This window comes from Gigantopelta aegis, chromosome 6, assembly GCF_016097555.1.
Source record: "Gigantopelta aegis isolate Gae_Host chromosome 6, Gae_host_genome, whole genome shotgun sequence".
NCBI classification, from domain to species: Eukaryota; Metazoa; Mollusca; class Gastropoda; order Neomphalida; family Peltospiridae; genus Gigantopelta; species Gigantopelta aegis.
Genome location: NC_054704.1, coordinates 15,295,604 through 15,317,929, shown reverse-complemented (window position 1 = coordinate 15,317,929; position 22,326 = coordinate 15,295,604). Strand labels below are relative to the sequence as shown.

General features: G+C 38.1%; 1 protein-coding gene across 1 annotated transcript in view; it reads left to right on the top strand.

Moving 5' to 3' along the window:
- The first annotated feature begins 2,033 nt into the window (after nt 1-2,033).
- Nucleotides 2,034-22,326, top strand: part of LOC121376186 (cystathionine gamma-lyase-like) — a 21,254-nt gene continuing 961 nt past the window's right edge. Inside the window, exons 1-11 of the mRNA XM_041504005.1 lie at nt 2,034-2,141; nt 11,244-11,406; nt 13,818-13,899; nt 14,837-14,932; nt 15,756-15,868; nt 16,744-16,878; nt 17,876-17,933; nt 18,259-18,336; nt 20,476-20,628; nt 21,251-21,372; nt 21,800-21,852. Of these exons, the coding sequence (XP_041359939.1) occupies nt 11,257-11,406; nt 13,818-13,899; nt 14,837-14,932; nt 15,756-15,868; nt 16,744-16,878; nt 17,876-17,933; nt 18,259-18,336; nt 20,476-20,628; nt 21,251-21,372; nt 21,800-21,852 (1,040 nt within the window). The 5' untranslated portion in view covers nt 2,034-2,141; nt 11,244-11,256. The remainder of the gene's footprint in view (nt 2,142-11,243; nt 11,407-13,817; nt 13,900-14,836; nt 14,933-15,755; nt 15,869-16,743; nt 16,879-17,875; nt 17,934-18,258; nt 18,337-20,475; nt 20,629-21,250; nt 21,373-21,799; nt 21,853-22,326) is intronic.

Here is a 22,326-nt window from a genome sequence, read left to right as displayed (position 1 = left end):
TGTTTTTATTGTTACTTTTAAAAGTATTTCAAGGTAGATTTACATACCAAACATCATGATGATTTGATAAGATATATTTGTAGAAAAAAAAAAGATTTACAAAATCCATAGTATGATTCAGATTGTGATGTGCAGAGCATTTGTGAACAAAATATACTCTGTCAAAAAAGAAACGCATAGGCGAAATATTCATGGAATTATCTCTTTAATACAAAGTGGCATAATTTTGTTATTTATGATCGTATCACAGTCAAATTTGACAATGTATGTGACAATGTTCTTGCTATGGACTGACGGCAGTGGAGGCGTTTTCGTCACCAAACGGCGTCACACGAAGGCGCTGAAATCAGTACCTTTTTTGGCCACCAGCAGCAGCAATCACTGCGCGACATTTCCTTGTCATAGACTGAATGAGTCTCTGAATCCGGGCACATGGAATCCTAGCCCATTCTTCCTGCAGTGCATGGCTCAGTTGCGGAAGCGTCTGAGGCTCCGGGTCACGCTGGCGTACACGTCTGTCCAGTTCGTCCATAGATGTTCAATGGGGTTGAGATCTGGCGATCTTGATGGCCATGGCAGCACATTAATGTTCTCATTCTGTAGGAAATCCATTGTTACACGTGCCGTATGCGGCCTGGCATTGTCCTGCTGAAAGAGCTCTCTGTCGATCTAAAATGGGATGCAGTTCTTGGCAAAACGTTCATTGCGGCGTCTGTAAACACGTTGTCGTCCATCACGTCGCTGTAGAAGGAAACGAGACTCGTCGCTGAACCATACTCGTCGCCATTTTTCTCAAGTTCCACCCCTGTACATTCGTGAACCAGCGAACACGTAAATGTCGATGTTGATGTCGCAAGACGGGGCCAACATACGGTCTCCTAGCCCGTAAACCAGCTTCTCAAAGTCTGTTCCGAATTGTTTGTGCAGACACTGCACACCCTTCTCAAACCAGGTATGCGTCCAGCAGTGTTCGTTGCTATGGCAGTTCGGTGACGCAAGTCCAGAAACCGGATGTAGCGATCTTGTGCTGCAGTTGTTATGCGAGAACTTCCACTTCTGCACCGATCTTCAGCTGATTGAAACTGCTGGTACCTGTCCCAGAGACGTGAAATAGTGCTCTGATGGACGTTCATGTGGCGTGCGACTGCTGACTGCGATTCACCTAACTAGAGGTGGCCTATTGCAGTGTTTCGATTCGGCAGGTTTAGTCTTGGCATCTTGTAATTTGTCCATGTCGAAATGGAAATGAGGCATCATTGCGAGCATTGCAGCTTTAAATACCCATCACTACCCCAATCTTTTCCCCCGAGTTTCACATGCATTCGCCAAAATCTGACCATTTCACGCCGATTTCCTGCAATTGTCGCACAACGTGCGTTAAATTTGTTTTAGGATGCATTTGGACATGCTGTCCAATTCCAGGAAGATTAACAAACATGGTCATTCAGCAACATTGTACAAAAAACCCCGATATTTTGTAAAATCAAACACTTTTCTTCTTTCCCTATCACCTATGCGTTTCTTTTTTGACAGAGTATATATAATCCTTTGTCAGAACTTGATAGAAAGTATGTTGCCTTCGTACACCTCCCTCTTGGATACTGATACTTTTTAATGAAAGTAGATACCTTATGGCCTTGGACTCTAGACTATACAATTTGTTGGATACCGAAACTTTTTAATAAAAGTAGATATGTGATATACAGCTGTGATTAAACTTTATACCAACCTGTACAGTACAGTAACGAATAACACCCGCTTAAAATTACAGTAGTTGCAGGCCCCACCCCCCCCCCCACCCCTCCCTAAATTTTGTGACAGTTATAATTTTATTATATATTAATTTTCATTTTTTTTACGATCACCTCCAAACCTTCCCCAACGTTTCATTGGCATTCCGCCTCATGTCATTGCCCCCCCCCCCCCCCCCCCCCAAATAGATTTTCTGGATCCGCCACTGGTCATACTATGCATAGTGTCCGTCATTGACGAGAAACTTGTCTAGTCAGTGTGCCAGTCTGTAGTCTCAACAACTCTCAGTGGCAGTATTATCAGTCTAGTTTCAACCTACTTCTACAGTGGACAATTCAGTACACGACTAGTCATTTCAAGTGGGTGTTATTCGGTACTGTACTGTACAGGTTGGTATAAAGTTTAATCACAGCAGTATATCACATATCTACTTTTATTAAAAAGTTTCGGTATCCAACAAATTGTATAGTCTAGACACCAAGGCGTGGACAATGGGAGGCCACGCAATAGGAATGTGAATATCTCCATGATTAATTATTCTATCAGTAGGGAACCCGAAAATTCTGTCAACATCCAACAAGACTTATTGGAGACATTTGTGAATTATTGCTTGTCATGAAATAAAAAATATTTTGTTGTTAACGCCCGACAAACCATCGGTTCGGATTCGTACGCAGTAAATATCAGATATGGGCTAAAATAATATTAATGTGTGCGCGCGTGTATATATGCAGATACTTATTGTATTTAACATAATTTAAATAGTTATAAAGCATTATACAGATAAATACATTTAGGATTCTTGTCGGGATTTCTTTTCACCAAGTTATTTAAAATTTTGTTCGGTATTTGGAATAAAATTAAATGATATATATGAAAGTTGAGCTATGGTATATAAAACATTAGAATCAGGCCCGTAGGAATGATATCTGGAGTTGGGGGAGGAGAGGGGTACAATCTGTAGTGGAGGGACACAGTCTAGTTGGTGGGGGGGAGGGGGGGTCAAAAACCATATTTTAAACCGGATTTATAAAAGTGGGGCTATAGTTCCTCCCCCCCCCCCCCCTCCCCGGACTTCTTGGTTGCTACCGACCGGAAAATGTTCAGAAATATAACTGTATTGCATATACAGCTATTTAAATTCGAAGCAAGATTATTTAACCTAATAAAGATGTAAGTTTTGTTTATAACAGATTAGACTAGCCAACAGCTTGATAATATAGTTACAAACTCAGGATGGTCTCTTTATTATAAACTCATGAGGGTTTATTATGCGCAGTCATAAGGTACTTCGTTTGAAGCATATTAAGTACCATGTCAGGCCCGTAGCCAGGGGGGACGATCCCCCCACGCAGGATTGAGAATTCCGCTCAAATGAAAACAAAATTCGGATTTTACATATAAAAGTCCTTGTCCCCAAATGGCCGGGATAACGTAACAAGAACGTCTGTCTGAGGTTCCATTTGCTGAAAGTTCGATCTCCTCAGTGGGCCCGTTTGATTATTTCCCGTCCCAACCAATGATCCATCAAAGGACGTCGTGTATGCTATCCTGTTTGTGTGATGTGAGAAGTATGCCATGTATCATTTATTATAAATACATTGGTACGACTGAAAACAAACGGTTTCTTCTCGTGGCTCTGTGACCAGGCCATTTTACATGCATACCACAACTTAATGCAACTTGTTAATGTATATTTCGCAACAAAAGTTCGTGTTCGTATAACCGGCATCATCTCATTGTTTGGCAAGGGGTTATATATATATATATATATACCCCCCCCCCCCACCCCCCCCCCCCCATATATATATCCCCCCCCCCCCCCCCCCCATCTACGGCTCCGCGCCTTCGACGCTCGCGTTTGATGAGTTCCGTTTACATGAAATTTCCACCCCACCCCACCCCGCTAATCATGCTGGCTACGAGCCTGAAATTATATACACTATTCATAAGTTAGACCAAACATCAAATTAGGATCGTATTGGGTTGCATGTGTCTACTACTCTGGAAAAGTGATACTTGCATACCATATCGATATATAGCACTTCTCCCTGTATTTGTAAATGTGTATCAAAGTACTGATGGTATTGTTAACGATCTCGACCAATGTTCAAAATACAAAATAGTAACCAAACACTATTGTACATAGAGATATATGTTTACTTCAAACTAATCTTCAAAACAACGCAAACAGCATGTCATCTTTTACTTCCACGTTCACATGTGATGTCAAACTTTGAGCCGCGTTTACTCGGTTTCCGACGCCTGCTAAGTTGTAGGTTTTCGCCTGTGACGGCTCATATATGTTTTAAAACTTCGTAAATATCAGATATTATTTCAAGTGAAGTTGTATGTATCTGATATAAATGATAGTGAAAATAAAATAAAATAAAATAATAAATAAAGTAAGATAAATAAATAAGTAAAAAATAAATACATAAATAAATAATTTGTGGATAGACATGTAACATTGATTAGTAGTTATACGACTGTCTTTTTAATGAAACGATAAGGGGGAAAATAAAGCTGTAATAAAGGTATATGTGAGTTGGGGGTTTTGTTGGGAGTTTTAGGGGGAAGGGGAGGCATATTTTATTAAATTTTAAATACTGATACATGTGGAGAATTAAACATCACTGGAGTATTTAACTATAATTCTAATTGTTAAAAGCAAAAAACCCACATTACACTAAAGTTAATTTTATTGTATGAATCTTTTAATTTTGCGTTGTTAAAATACCCTTGGCAGGCGGCTCCAGAGACTTCGTCTAAGTTAATGTTTCACTGCTTTTGGTCTCAAACCATTCCGATGTAAACTTTAGTAGACCGTTTTTCGCAGCCATTTTAACATCTGATACGAAATATGTACGTTAGTTGCTAGAGATTCACAGCTCCTACGAAGCTACTCACGATGCTCATGACAACTGTCGATCATGCCCCCCAATTTGTATATAACCTCGATACCGTCCAATTCGGCAAGGGACGGTACTCTTCGCGCACATGCGCAATGGGAATGTGAAAGAGGTCTATTGGTCAGTTCTGTGGTTTTAGATGGAAAAGTCTACTTAATGAATAGTTTTACAGAACTATTTACAGTAATAAACCATGTCTATTACCATTTTAGGGGCGACAGGTAATATTCCACAACACCGGTATGTATTTTTGTGTCTAGACAGCGTCAATTAATTGGCTCGTCTGGTTACCAGTCAAATACACACCTGCCAATCAAGAATCACAGGTAGAAGCAACTAATAGCATAGACCAATTAACTAAGAAAACACTCCGTGTATCATTTCAGTCCGTAGGTTAATGCATGGACAAAACATTGTTAATTATTTCGACTTGTTGTGTAGCCACTTTGACAATGGTATTTTATTTTGTATTGAAAAATAATATATATATAGTGCTGGATATACTTACTGCTGGCTTACTGGGTTATTACAGAACACTGCAATGTATGACTATTTATCATCCCGCAAAAACCAGGTAGATTGTGTTTCTCTAGTTCTAAACCCTAGTGGTATATGGGCACGTTAAACTAGTTATCATCATCATCATCATCTAGTTCTAAGGCTCATTCCTGACGTTACGCGTTAAGTATTACGTAACCACCAGCTCGCCTGAGGGCGTACTCACTGAGATGGTACAAAATGGCTGCGCCCGTTATCTATAATAGCCGTAAGATTTAACCGTTTTATTAATTAACTATACGAAAATACTTGTTGATATTAAGCAATAATGTGCATTATATATCGTTGAATATGCATACCAGGCCAAATGCCTTAACTGTCCCTTCCTTTAAGAATTTTTTTTTTCCATGTACGTTGAGGCCTTAAAAATTAAAAATGACGAACCCACGAGCCTCCCCTGGGTTGTCATGCCACGACCAGAAGCGGTCAGGCCCTTTTAAGGGCCATATGGGCAACTTAGGGAGACACCACAACATCATAGAGGTCTAATTAACGAGCTACTCTCGATTCACTAATGTCAAAACCTATATTAGCTCTGGAACTTTCTTTTTGGCCGACCACCGGCCTCGGTGGCGTCGTGGTTAGGCCATCGTCTACAGGCTGGTAGGTACTGAGTTCGGATCCCAGTCGAGGAATGGGATTTTTAATCCAGATGCCGACTCCAAACCCCGAGTGAATGCTCCGCAAGGCTCAATGGGTAGGTGTAAACCACTTGCACCGACCAGTGATCCATAACTGGTTCAACAAAGGCCATGGTTTGTGCTATCCTGCCTGTGGGAAGCGCAAATAAAAAATCCCTTGCTGCCTGTCGTAAAAGAGTAGCCTATGTGGCGACAGCGGGTTTCCTCTAAAAAACAGTGTCACAATGACCATATATTTGACGCCCAATAGCCGATGATAAGATAAAAAATCAATGTACTCTTTTTTTTTTTATTGGCCGACCGTTCAAAATTGCGCCCAATTTCCTCAACCCAAATTGCGCACCTTTTCTCTTTGGCATAATACTTTGCTCCATTCCAAATTCAATAGCACCATCACCCCCCCGCCTCCGCCTGCTACAGACCACGGTCGGGCTGCTGGTGCTCCCTTGCACCTGCCAGTGCAGGCGGTCCCTCCTCTCCCTCTCCCCCACCTTTCCTGTCCAGAACAGGCGTGCGCTACAACAGCTTGCTCTGAATGTGCACGTAAAGCCCTATGACATGACCTGACCTAATGACGAACCGTACATGCGCGGTACGATACGTTTTGCAAACGCATGCGCCAGAACGCAGTTAGAAATCTTGCACTCTTTCCTGTTTACTGGAGGGTGCTGTACATTTGTTTACTAGAATACATTTGTTTTACGTCCACATTGTTGATTTTTTACGTTAACTGATTGCAATCTATTTTGTTTCACGTATCATAGTTGAAAAATGTAGAATAGTATTTCCTTAAATATAGTATTCGTGTTTTTGTCGTTAGGTGAACGTAGTTTGGATGTCGATAGTACATAATCTTTAGCTCAAACATAAAGTTAAAACAAAATACAAAAGAAAACATTTTATAAAACAGATTCTCTAATGCTTGCTAAAGTTAACAATATTGTAAAAAGACTAAATTTCAGCCCCCGTTCTGAAACAAAATATATACACTCCCAGATTCCTTTTCTCGTTTTGCGGTGGTGGTGGCCAAGTTACTTTCACTTTATTGATGGTACTTCTATACTACAGTCACGTTCTAAATATTTGTTTTTTAAAGATCATGATCATTATGCGATGTTAGTATTTTTCAACTTTTGTGACAATTTTGAATTCCTGTTTACGTTAAAACCGTTTTCAACATTTGTAAAATATGTCTAATGATATATTCCTTTAGAGCTAAAATAGCAGTAGATAATTTAGGCACCCCAAGCGGTCTGTGCACATGTGTTTAAAAATTTTGGCTCGACTATATACTGAACATTTAGTTTAGACTGGTCGCAAGTTACAACTGTTGCAATATAACGTTGTCTACTGGTTTACTACGCGCCAAGTATCTGAAACATTTGTCGGAATTCTAGACCTTAGGGTCTCGAAATTACAATACTCAACTGTATAATAAACTCCCTGTAATCGTGAAGTTTGCAATTTTTCATTTCTGAACGTCTGCAGGTCAAGACGTAACCGATGGTTCGCGTAAATTTAATTTTGCGTAACCCACACGCGAAGAGAACGGCGGTTCGCGTGAAATACTGTGCCCTGATTTGGTAGATGCTATTCCGCTGCAACTCAAGAACCCGTCACATCCCAGGGGTGTCGCATGTTCTAGCAGACACGTTGTCCCGAACGTCCACTGTGCAAGCCACAGAGTAGATGCTCAAACCCAAAAGCCGTTTCATTTCAACTTATTTTCGTGCTTATATCCAATTAAGGTTCAAGCATACTGTCCTGGGCACACACCTCAGCTATCTGGGCTACCTACCCATTGAACCCTTAAGAACTCACTCTGGGTTGGAGCCGGTACCGAGCTGCGAACCCTGACCTACCAGCCCGATGGTTTAACCACTGCGCCACCGAGGCCAGTTAACAAAAGCCTTCCGATGGGTGTACACGTCGACCTGTTCGTGACACGCTTCAATTGACAGCTGAGGTTGTACAACTCAACGGTTCCAGATCCGAAAGCTCTCAATTTCGACGCACTGACCATCATTTGGGACAATCTAAACGCTTATGCGTTTCCTCCACCGGTAGTGCTTTTAATAGTACTCCAGCGGTTTCAAGAGTTTCGCTGTCAACTACTCCTCATATGCTCCGATGTGGCCAGGCAAAGTCTGGTATTCCGACCTCATACGTCTCGCGGATCCAAATCCTCTACCATTACACGACTGGGATCGCCTCCTGCTTCATCCCACGTCGAGCCAGCACTAGCCCAATCCACGCTTGTTCCAGTTACACGCGTGGACCTTATATTTGAGGGTTTGAAGAGGAAAGGTTTCTCTTCTAAGACAGTGGCGGCGATACTGAAAGCTCACCGGGAATCCACTGCTGCTGCATATAATGTCCGGTACTTGAGATTGCAAAAGCTGAAATCTCAGACTATTTGTGTGCAGAAGTTAGCAGACTTTTTTCTGTATCTCAGGTCAACGTTGAAACTCAAGGGCTCAACCATAGCCAGCTAAATTGCGGTCATCGCGACTGTTCGTGATTCAGCCACTGGTACCAAGCTGACAACGGTGCCTGAGATTCACGCTATGATCAAGGGTTTCAAACACGACGACCAGGTCCAACGTTTTCGTTCACCGAAATGGGACCTGAATCTTGTTCTGAGGGCCTTGTCCAAACCACCTTACGAGCCCATGGCTGAGGCGTCCTAAGAGGTTTTGACAAGGAGCATGGTGTTCCTGCTGGGTTTAGCTACGGCGGCGAGAGTGTCAGAGATCCCTGCTTTGGATGTGGACATGATGCGGTTCCACAGAGACAACACCTCAGTTACACTGGGTCTCCTGATGAACTTTGTGGCCAAGAACCAGTTTTCTGATTAAGCGCCTCGCACCTGTGCTGTCCATGCACTCTTCCATCGTGGGTCGGCATGATGTTCAGGACTTGTCTTTATGTCCTGTCCGAGCCCTCAAGCATTACATCGAGAGAACTAAGTCTTTTCGCAAGCGTAGAAAGCACCTGTTCTTCTCATGCAACCAGAGCCACTTGAAAGACATCACTAAGAACACAGTGTCTACCTGGATTCAGTCTACGACCCTGTTCTATTACCAAGCTGAGGGATTACCTCAACCGTTGGCATCTAATTCGCATGAACTACGTGCACTTGCCGCCACGATGTCGCTGCACTGCAACCAGTACTGTTAACAGTATTTTAACAGGGTGTTTTTGGCCTACTGACTTGATCTTCGAGATGTATCTAACGAAGATGTCGATGGATTCCATCATATGGGTCTTGTGGTCGCAGCACAAGCTCTGGTTAACACTGGTCGTCCTCGTAGCCGCTGATGTCTGTCGGATTCACGGATTTCACACCGAGATGTCCAACGAATCGACAGGTGAGGACTCGACTTTGACAGTTGTTGGTTGCACATTCTGAAGTTAACGCACTGGTTGGTGACAGGACGTTTATCAGGATAATATTAGCTAATCTAATGCACTGCACATTGGCGACTTGTTTCCACCTAATTGAGCTAGCAGATCACTGTTTACTAGAAAGAAAAAAACAGGGGGATGTTTTAGCTCAATGTTCTGATGGATGCACCCATAAGATTGTTGATGTTGCTACTAACACAAGAAATGCACGGAAGGTTACCAAACATCTGCATCCCTGGTGGCTACGCTTACGCACCCTGTTTGAACCCATTTGTTGCAGGACGAGATTGTGATTCTGTACGAAACACGCGGGATCGTTCTTCCACACAACTGACGGATGCCACCATCACCACTGTCAATACTAACAGCACGGTCATGGTCTGTTCCGGGCATCCCATGGGGAATGGACTAACCACAGCTGGCCTTTTCTTTCACGGTGTCAGTTTCCTACCGGTCCATGGGGAGAAGACGTGTGCATCTTCGAAGCACGGAACCCGCCGCCATCTGTTGAATGCTGCACTGGTTTGAGGACGGGTGATGCTGAAAAGAAATGGAGAAAGTTTGGAGTGTTTTCTCTTTTATAGATACATCACCTGTCCTCAAGGGTTTATACCCTCCCGGCCTCCCCACTTCCAGTTCTCCGTGCGATTCGATCAGGGAAAGAAGGGAGTTACAGTCACGTGACCGGAACGGGAAGGGGTGCACAGTAGAAGAATCTTAGGCCATCCCATTGACTGTTGGGATGTTCGAACCAGACTACTATCCTTACATGCACTAGTTTGAGGACAGGTAATGTATCTATAAAAGAGGAAACACTTAAAGTTTTCTCCAAAGTTTAAACTTCTAATAACAAAATCAGTAATATCAGACCAAAATAATTTGATAAATTCAGCAGTATATCCGTCTGTCCCAGGTGACTTAAATTATTCATTTTCTTTAAAACTTTAGTGACTTCATTATAGGTTAATTCTTCATTATAGATTTTGACATAGTATCATTAGAAGTTATTTTTCTAAGTCAACATTAATTAATTCATCATCTCGATTGGTGTACGATGTTTTATAAAAACCTACTACTTCTTTCTCAATTTGCTTTTGATTTTCTACAACATTATTTTCATTGTCTATTAATATAATAAATGCTTTTGCCACGTAATTTCTCTTTAATAATCACACAAACACGCACGCACGCACGCACGCGCGCACGCACTTATACAGCATACTTAATTTATCTTACTGGCGCTCGCTTTTAGCTTTTACCTAGTTAATATTATAGTGTATTCATATCGAATAAATTATTTAAATAGTATGATAGCAGGTTTTAAAAAAAAATATCAAGCAAAGACAAAGTCTACCTGTCAACACTGGTCAATAAGTCAATAACTCGATTGGCCATTTCTTTGTGGGATCATGAATGACGCTTTCAACAATTTTCCCACTTCTTAGACATTGCTGATGTCTACTGAGGTAGCCCTCTTCTTTCTCAAGTTTTGTGGCATTGTTTTCTTCTTCTTCTTTTCCGTTCTGGTGGTCTTACTTGAACAGGTCGCCCACGCTTTATCGACACACAGGTTGGTCGGCCATTTTGACACTGAACGCTTAGACGGTGGATGCCCGTCAGGTGATTAAAACAAATAAAACGTCACACCTCTGCTATCCAAATAGCCGTTATTTTTCTTTGAATTATGGACCGTCGACATAATTCAATTATTTTTATAAAATATCAGTAATAAGTGGGATATGGTTGTTAAGTAGGTGATTAAATAAGGTACTTTTAGGGACAAATCAAAGGTATATACTTTGTTGTGTCATTAATTGGGTCAGCCATCCGTGACTGACTGCCTTTAAGCCTACTTTGAGGTGGGGAGGGGATCTCACTTAAAACGCACACGACAACAAAGAGCTTGGCTAATAAGCTCGTCTAATATATCCAATATTATGTTCATACGTTGTTTTTGTTTTGTTTTTTAAAGTGATCAGTTAAAAATGGATTCAGAGTGTGGTGATGAATTTCATCATTTCGCCACAGACGCAATCCATGCAGGGTATAAACCAAGTGATAGCCAGTCTAAGGCCGTCATTCCTTCAATCTGTCTGTCCACAGTGTTCAAGTTGGATGAGCCGCAAACAGGGACGGTAAGAATTGTCTTCTTGTATTAACAAAGATGCTAAAAAACAAACAATATTGATATAAAAGAATTTAGCGTTATTCTAAAGAAACCTAAAACACTAAAGAAAATAATAACTGAAACATTACAACATAACTACAGACAACATTATCTACAGAAACTAAAACATTCTGAAAAACTTATATATTACAAGCGTATTACACAACCATATAGACTTGCAACATATCTAGAAAAACTTAACAACTGTAACCTAAGACGACATCTCACCAAAATAAGAATATGTGCACATAACCTTGAAATTAAAAGTGGTCGATACGATAATACGTATACCGAGAAACAACAGGTTATGTAAACTACGCAGCATTACAATTGAGAACAAAACACTTTTTTTTTTATTAATTGTCCTGAACTTGAAATAACAAGACAATAACATTTTTACGAACTCGTAGATGAATTTCCTGCATTTCGACCAACGACCAGCTATGAAAAATGCTACTATATTATCAACTGCACTGCTGCCCATCTTGTAACAATAGCACAGCTCTGTTGGAACATGGATACAGCAAGAATTAGTTTGTTGAGTATTAAATAATAGTCCATGTTGCAAGTCGTTATAGCACTTATAATATAACTATAAATTATTTATTTTATTTAATGTATATAGTTCGTCACTCATTATTCGTATCATTAGCTTTATTATTGCTGGGTCACCTGACTGTGCTTATATGTATATAATAATTATATGTATACATCATATGTAAGCACGGTAATAAAGTATTGTATTGTATTGAATTGTATTGTATTGAATTGTGGTGTTGTGTTGTGTTGTGTTACGTTGCGTTGCGTTGCACTGCATTGTATTGTATTGTATTGTATTGTATTGTATTATCGAAAAAGAGAAAGAAATATCACAGAAACAAAGTGTTTTAAACTCTTAGTCAACTCTTCTGACCGTCGCTTTTCAAAAGCAGGGAGAATACTCGCACTAAATTTATTTGTAATTTTAACAGACACTTTTCATCCAAAACATAATGAACTCTCCAAATCCAATAGTTACATATATGAAGTAATTAAAAAAGTTCCACTTTTTGAAGTTGAATAGAGGTGACATTTTGATATTTTGCACAAATTCAGTTTATTATATTGTGTACTGACGTTAAATTTTAATTTTGATAGATGGCTTAGTTTTAAAATGCTGCGCAATGCAACACCTAATGTGAAAATGATAATCAGAATCTACTCGACATCTACTGTAGCCTACGTAGGCCTACTACCAACGACGGTCGATTGTCGCACCATTATCTTTTCACACAGCCTATAGAATAATCCCCACACACTCTCACATCTTTATTTTCCTTCGCGTATTATTTTTAGAAGTGTTTTAAAAAGAAATCTCGACATGTTGGTGGCAAAACTAACACTCTAAGAAAAATAAAAAAAGTATTTTGTCATGTAAAAAAGATTAGTATGGGCTGTAAGATAACGGCGGGCCAATAGAATAGTGTTGTTAGTACGCACTGTGGTTGTTAAGTAGGTTTTCAATTATATATCATATTTTAAAATATCACGTTAGGTATCAGGCGCCATTTTAAAAGTAAGAAATATATCAAAATGAAGATTGTACCATCAAGACCCAAGATAATAAATTTTACTGTTCTACATCGCATATTTTACCCGCTATTCAACTTCCAAAATTGTGACATGACACTCGATATAACGGTGTTCTTTAGTAGCAGAACTGTTGTGTTTCAAGAATAATTTTGGTATCTAAATATGTGGAATCTACGGTCTTTTAAAAAAAAACCCACACACCAATGAAACATAGTTTACTGAACAAACTATAATGAGTTAAGCTAATATTGACATTAAGGTAAAACATTCCGTAAAGGGTAAAAAGGTTAATATTGACATTAAGGTAAAACATTCCGTAAAGGGTAAAAAGGTTAATATTGACATTAAGGTAAAACATTCCGTAAAGGGTAAAAAGGTTAAAGTTTGTTTTGTTTAACGACATCATTAGAGCACATTGGTTACTTAATCATCGGCTATTGGATGTCAAACATTTGGTAATTTCTGACCCGTAGTCATCAGTGGAAACATCTACATTTGTTTTATAATGCAGCAAGGGATCTTGTATTTGCAGATTGGTAATTTACAAGACTTGCATATTGACCAGTCATTATTTGTGTAACAACAAAATTATAATATTACCGAATGTTGCTTAATTTCGTTACGAAAGTAAACATAATCAGTAATGCGTTGGTTTTGTTAACAATTCTGTGAATTCTTCACAAAATTCATTTTGCTTTTAAATCTTTGAATACTTTAAAATAAACATACTTTTTTTGATGTTTTATCACATGCATGTGTATTGTTTATACTCATATAGATTTTATTTTTATTTTTCCTTTTTACAAGGAATTCGTTTATTCAAGAACTCATAATCCCAGTAGGAAAATTTTGGAGCAAGCTTTAGCAGCGATCGAAGGCGCCAAACATGGTATGTAGAAGAAGAAAATGGATTATATAATATACGACTATATATTAGATATTGTAAAGTCCATATACTTGTATTAAGATTCGTGTGTAAGGATTTATTCCTAAACAGAATTAGTTTGAAGCTATGCACAGTATTCTCCACTATGACGTCGAGTCGAAATGTGTGAGTTATAGGGGTATGTATACGAGTTGCATGGGCAGTATATGCAAACTCACGTGACCAAATGAAATACTACGATAGGCTATCTTCTAATAACGAGTTTGTAGAAGTTATAGTTGTTTTGTTTAACGATACCACTAGAGCACATTGCTTTATTAATTATCGGCTATTGGATGTCAAACATTTGGTAATTTAGAGAGGAAACCCTCTATATTTTTCCATTAGTAGCAAGGGATCTTCTATATACACCATCCCACAGATAGCATAGCACATACAACGGCAATTTATATACCAGTCATGGGGCACTGACTGCTACGAGAAATAGCTCAACGGTCCCACCGCTAGGAATCGATCCTAGACCGACCATGTATCTGGCTTGTAATGCAATAAGATGTTGTTACATTGTTGTATACATAATTTTGTAACTTAAAATACACGAATAATAATATAACTGAAATAAAGTATTCAAATATAAATATTAATTATAATACAGACATTTACTCCCCGTTCAATTTATATTTAGAAAAGCATTTTTGGCTAAGAGAGAGAGAGAGAGAGAGAGAGAGAGAGAGAGAGAGAGAGAGAGAGAGAGAGAGAGAGAGAGAGAGAGAGAGAGAGAGAGAGAGAGAGAGAGAGAGAGAGGAGGGAGGCAAACAACCCCAACCCCCAACCAAATAGCAACAAAAACAACACCCAAACAACAACAACACCTCCACCCCAAAAGAAAAAAACAAAACCCGAACGAACAAACAGAAACATCTTTTGATTTCTATTATAGCTTTCTGCTTCGCCTCCGGTCTTGGGGCTGCAACAACCATGACGTATCTTCTACAAAGTGGAGACAACATTGTGTGTGCGTCAAATATTTATGGAGGTAATAATCAATCTTACAAGTTCAGTGCAGATATTATTCTTTATTTGATTAAAATGTTAATCAACATTTACGTTTTAAATGTGACACAGCATTCTTCGGTTTCTCTTAAATGTTATATGTAATCCAGGACACATTCAAAAGCAGTTTTGGTGAAATTGACACCTCGTGTTAGTATTACCTGTCAGGCATATGGTAAAAATAAATGTCTTTTAAATGTGATAAAGACAAGGAAGGGGTAATAAAGAAGAGCAGTAGCTATTTTTTGGAAATGGGTCATATATCTATGCAAACTGAAAAACGTCATAGGCGTACGCAAATAGTTTCCCTCTCAGATCAAGATACACATTGTTTTTTACAACATGCAGTAATAACGCATTCAACACATTGTATTTACGGTTATATGGCGTCAGACACATGGTTACGGACTACACAGATATTGAGATCAAGGAAACCTGCTGTCGCCATTTCATGGGCTACTCTTTTTGATTAGCAGCAAATGATGTTTTATATGCACCATCCCATAGACAGGATAGCACATACCACGGCCTTTGATGTACCAGTCGTGGCCCACAATGGGCCCACTGACGGGGATCGATTTACCACTGGGCTACGTCCCGCCCCGTGTATATGGTAATCAGAACACATTCGCCAAAATCTGTTGGCAAAATCCCCCATCACCGTCTGGTACGTTTGTGGATGTGGAACTGTTTTTAATCTGTAGGTAGACAAACAGATACTTTGTAAATATCCACAGTGTTCTGTTGATGAATTTCTTACAACAAAATTTAAATAAATGCATTATAGCGGTTTATTTTTCACTCAGGTACCTTCTGTCTTTTGTCTGAAATGCTGCCTAGATTTGGCGTCCAAACAACGTTTGTGGACTTCACGAAGATGGAGTCTCTGGTAGCAGCATTGAAGGACAAAAAGCCAAAGGTTAAGTACTGTCCACATGGTGTTGTCCTCAGCAACCGTTTTAAGTAAAAAATATGGACTATACATCTAAACCATTTCAAACCTACTGAACACAGATCTCTACTTGGTGTTGTCCTCAGCAACTGTTTTAAGTAAAACGTATGGTACATACATCAAAAACGTATGATTACTAATTAGCTTATCACAATTATCATTATTGAGTATGTGTTAAACACCCAATAGAAAGAAAGAAAAAAATGTTTTATTTAACGACGCACTCAACACATTTTATTTACGGTTATATGGCGTCAGACATATGGTTAAGGACCACACAGATTTTGAGAGGAAACCCGCTGTCGCCACTACATAGGCTACTCTTTCCGATTAGCAGCAAGGGATCTTATATTTGCGCTTATGGATCACTGGTCGGTGCAAGTGGTTTACACCTACCCATTGAGCCTTGCGGAGCACTCACTCAGGGTTTGAAGTCGGTATCTCGATTAAAAATCCCATGCCTCGACTGGGATCCGAACCCAGTACCTACTAGCCTGTAGACCGATGGCCTAACGACTACGCCACCGATGCCGGTACACCAAATAGTTTAAAATTTACCGAGGTGTCATTAAACAAAATATTCCTTTCCTTTCTCTCTCTATAAGGTGGAACTTGTAATCTTTGCATTAAATACGGTAATCATTACTCAACCCCCCCCCCCCGAAAACCCCCCCAAAAAATTAAAAAAACAACAACAAACAAAACAAAAAACAAAACAAAACACAATGAGCTAGCCTAATGAACTTTTGCGACATGACAAAAAGTTTGTTTAAAATCATTTACATCAATCAACATACAATTTAACAAGATATACAATATAGACTTTTAATATTTTGTTTTAGATGGTTTGGTTTGAAATTGTTACGAATCCTACACTACATATAATAGACGCCAGAGCAGTCATCAAATCGACCAGGGATATTGTTCCGGAAGCGATTATTATCGTGGATAATACATTTCTGACACCATATTACAGTGTAAGTAAACATACATCGCAACAAATATAATCTCTAATTTTCTAACTCTTAGCAGGCTAGTAGAAATCGAGGGGGGGGGGGGGGGGTCTGAACCAGGGGTCCATGGTTACATTTTATAATGAAAAACTCACTCATTTTTCGATTATTTTATAATAAAAAAGCTCGCTCTCATTTTTTATTACGAAACATTCTATAGAAATATTATCTCAAAGTGAAGATTAATTTTTCTTTTAGTTTGTAATTTGTTTTGATAAGCAATGCCGTACTTAACCTAACATTTTATAACTAGGAAGCATTGTAAAAACGAATCGGGGACATTGTTTCAGACAAAGGGTGACTTATGGACTAAAACACTTTATTTTTCAGGGGAGGGGTAAGACTTGCTACTTACCTCCCACTGCTGGGTACGAATACAAATACTACTACTGCTACTATTACTACTACTAATAATAATGGTTTCACTCTGTATATTGTGTTTGACTTACTATTTTAGAAATTTACTATCTACTGGATTTTTTTGCTTAATTTATAATTTATATAGCTCATAATTTTGCAAAATGATTTTCACAAAAAAGTACTATGTATTAAACTGTTTAATGTTATTGTATGTAACCACCCGAACCTACAAATCCTTTTTATGCTTATAGTTTATGATTTAAACAATGTGTGCAACATTTGAGAGCTGTACCTTTATTTTAAGTATATTGTTGCTATGATGTTTTAATACCAGTGACAAACATCCATGACCTTATCTTCGGCGGCCATTATCTCAAAATAATGATCTTACATATCACAAAAATCGATATATTTTAATAATTTTTGCACCACATTGAAGCTGAGACTCAACAGGTGAAGAATATGCATATAGTCTAATTTAGTTTTTTTTGCGACATTTGACTGAATTCGCCAGGGTGCGTCACATATTGAGATATTTCCTTAAATACGTAAAAAAATATATAATAAAAAATAAAAATCATTATTCATATCCTCTTTACAGAAACCATTGGACCTTGGTGCTGATCTGGTTCTTCATTCCTTAACAAAATACATCAATGGTAAGCTTTTGCATCACAAAAACATTTCTGTAAAATATCCTTTGCTATGTTGAAACTGGTAGGATACAAATAAACGGCAGAAAATAGAATCTTATAGATTCATTTCTTTATTTCTACATTATTATTAAAACATGTTTTTAGGATATAAACATTTTCTTTATGAAAGAATATTTAGAACTGTTTTCCAATAATTTTTAACAGTATGAACAATAAATTATATTGGTATAAAGTGTAGGCTACTTCATGGCTAGTTGAATAAGTTTTTTTGTGACCTAGGACTTTATATTTATTGTCTATTAATATGAATTGTTTTACATCGTGGCAGGGCATAGTGATGTTGTGATGGGAAGTCTTGCTCTCAATGACGATTCCATGGCGAAGAAGTTTAGACGTTTCCAAAACAGTGAGTTCAATCTATAACACTCTAATAGAATATATAAAATTACTAAAACCCTCGACGAAACCCGAACCTGTGGGTTGCGATCTAGCTGATTCCTTTTTAAAAATATATCGGGCCTGAGAACATCCAAGACAAATTTAACAGTAGATAGTACAACCACCAAACTGTTAGCACATCCAAATCATAAGTTGCATATCCGTACAAAATGATTCAGAGCAAAGAATAGTTATTTATCCACACACACCCCACCAAAACACACAAAAAATCCCCCCCCCCCCAAAAAAAAAAAAAAAAAAAAAAATCAAGATTTCTGTCGTCGAATGTTATGATCTATTGAATCAGTGTTATCGTTTTCGACTGCTGTCAAGATATTCGTTTGATTTTAAAAATCGTCGTTTGGTTTTAAAAATCGTCGTCGTTCGGTTTTAAAAATCGTCGAATAGGTCAACTGCAGCCTCTCTTGATTGTTGTTAGATACACTGAATCATTCATATTGCTTTTATAGCTTTGATTTATGTCAAGATATATTGAATCATTCTTGTTTTAAATATCTTCAAATACACAAACCTCCCTTTGACTGTTAAATAAATGAATAATGTATATTCTTTTAGTCCCATTTCCCTTTGACTGCTGTTAAGACATTAGGCCCGTATTTAGGGTTGGGGGTGTTTCGCGGGGTTTGTCCGAACCCTCCCACAAAAGTTGAGGTCCACGTTTGTCTTTTTTTAATATTGCATAAATACTTGATTGTAACTTTTGCAACTCTCCCATAAAACAATATTTGCTTGTTTTCGTCATTTAGTACTCCTCTTACCAAAGCTGCAGTGTACATGATTCAGAATTTCTAAGTTAGTAACTAATCTAGCAAAATCAAAACAAAAGAACATACATGTAGCAAAAATGTTTAATTGTACTTTTTGGAACTTAAAAAATTATATTTGTAAACAGTGATATTCGACTATTTTGTAGATTTAGATAGCATTAGATAATTACATGACAATGACAGCAATTCACCTTCCATTGATTTATTAACCAAAGATAGAAATAAAAGGTTAACAACAGAAAATAGTCCTGTTCATGCCTTGATCTTTATATTAAAGAGATTGAAATCGACATTGGCTTCCATATACATCAAGCAATATCCTTCTGTCATTTTGGCATAGACATTACATTACCATGCCGGTTATTTCCAGGTATTTCGAAACGTTTTACGGCCAACATATAGATGCCATTTCAATATGACGCATAAATGACAATAATGCAATACCTTTTGCTGAAAACGTTTGAGGACTACACCTGTACTCTTAACAGGGGCTGCATGTGTTGGCGGTGATTCTTGATGATACAATTTGTTAGAACGTAATGTGTTTTGTTTTTCATAAAATGTTCATTATTAAAGGAACTGATCATAGTTCGGAGGTACACGTACGGTATCTTTTCTGTTGCTAAGGTTATAATAAGCAATTGCCAAAAATATTTAAGATATATCTCGGATCAATACCTGTAACTCCTGTTTGTGTGCTAGAATTTCTTTATCTTAAAAAAGCACCAAAAATGTTGTTTTTCTTAACAAAAAAATCCAGATGCCAGGAATTAGGAAATTTCCAGATGCCAGGAATTAGGAAATTTCTAGGCGTGTGTGTGTGTGTGGGTTGGGGCATGCCACTGGATCCATATATAACTTCATTTCCAAAAAGCCCCATCAAATACCTAGTCCAACACTCTAAATGCTGGCTACGGGCCTGGGCATACTGAATCATCCCTATTGTTTTTAGATCTTGAAATAGTCCACACTTCCTTCAGTTTCTGTCAAAATATTTTTAATCATTCTTATTGTTTAAAGATCTTGGAATAGTTCAAACTTCTTTTGGTTTCTGCCAAAATATATTGAATCATACGTTTTGTTGGAATAGTCTAATCTTCTCTCGACTGCTGTTAAATATATTTAATCATTCTTACTGTTTTGAAAAACTAGGTCTTAACTTTTTATATTCTATAATTCTTATTGTTTTAACATTAGGTATAGCACGATATCCCTTCAGACTTCTACTGTTGTAAAAATATATCGAATCATTCTTATTGTCTAGCATTAGGCATAACCCAAGCTTCAAGATATATTGAATCATTCGTTTTGTTTTAAAGATCTCGGAATAATCCCGTCTCCCTTCGACTGCTATCAGGTCAACCGTGGTTTGAAGACTCTACACATTCGAATGAAGCAACATGACAAGAATGCTTTAGTAGTGGCGGAGTTTTTAGAGAAACACCCGAAAATAGAACGAGTTCTCTATCCAGGTATGTACCTCGGGCCACACTTTGACAGTCTGTGACCACGAGCTACGTCAAGCTCAAAAGGCTCCATAGGAACAAAACAGATCCACTGAAGAAACATTATAATGTAATTACAATGTTCAAAGTATTATGTGTACATCTACATAGACGACGGAAGATGAGAACAATTGGGGGAGGGTGGGGCAGAGTTAAAGGGGTAGTGCTTCATGATCCCCTCTCTGTGGTGTATATTGTACAACACATTGCATCATAAACAACCTTTGTGTCAATACACTAAATTGTGTCCATTCGAATAAAAATAATAATTTTTAAAATCCCCACAAAACATTCGGTTCGCAAAGTTGGCTTCATCCTTCTAGCATTTAGGCTTTCTTTCATTTGTGTGCGCGTAGTAATTATCCATTTATAAATTAAAAAAAAAAATTAGGGGAAAAGAAGCCAACCATTTGTACATACACTTGTAAGTATGAGACATGCTGCATGTCATGCGCATCGCGACATTTTAATGATTCACTTTATATATGTATTTTATTTTAACGTTTGTAATGCCTATTAACTGTATGTTTATGGCTAAGAAAGTGTATACAGAATTAAAATAATTAACACTTGAATTCTGTTGTCAAAGGACTGGAATCTCACCCACAACACCACTTGGCCAGGACTTTGATGAAGGGCTATGGCGGAGTCATCAGTTTTTACGTCAAAGGCGATTACCAGCACACAAGGCGGTTTTTGAAATCGCTTAAGGTGATGTTTTGAAAATATTTCTTAAAGACTAAAATTACATACAAACTATATTTTCGTGTTTAGAATATCAGTTTCTGTATATCACATGTATATCTGTCCTGCTACTCGTATGTGTATTGGAGCTCAAACATAATTTTAAACGTATATAAGACAGGGATGCAAAGAAAAACACCCCACCATGGATTCAGTGAAAAACAAAAACGATTTCTCGAGTAAACTGTTTGCATCTATTAGCTGCACATTACAATTTAAATATTTTTAGTTAATTATGAAAGTATGTGTGGAATTAGTTAATATGTAGTTATTTAAATATATAAAATAGTGAAACAGGACTTGCAACTATGGTAATGGGCCTTTACACATGATAGGTCGATGAATATTTAGAAAATCAGTGGTGTTAATAGATATTGCAACGTTTTATTTGTAGGTGATCACACTTGCATTCAGTCTTGGGTCATTTGAAAGTCTCGCAGAGTTTCCGTAAGTAGATAATGTAATTTCTCTCTCTCTTGGAGTTGACAGATAGACCATAGATAGTAATACTGTATCAGACGTCTGTATGTTTGTGTCCATTTAGAGCATAAGCAATTTATACTGCTAGAGGTTTCTCAGAAACACAAAGTATTACATTGTTTATGCCGAGATGCTGTGCACCGCAGGATCGATCTTGGGGCAAATCTGCCAAGCTGTAATATCTGTTATAAATCAATGAACATGTGTTGTACACTAGGGGATGGGTAATTTAGGGTACTTGAATTGCATGGAGAGGGGCGAGGGATAGTAATTTGATTGCATGGAGAGGGGCGAGTGATGGGTAATTTAGGGTACTTGGATTGCAAATAGAGGGGTGACGGATGGGTAATTTAGGGTACTTGGATTGCAAGGAGAGGGGCGAGAGATGGGTAATTTAGGGTACATGGATTGCAAATAGAGGGGTGACGGATGGGTAATTTA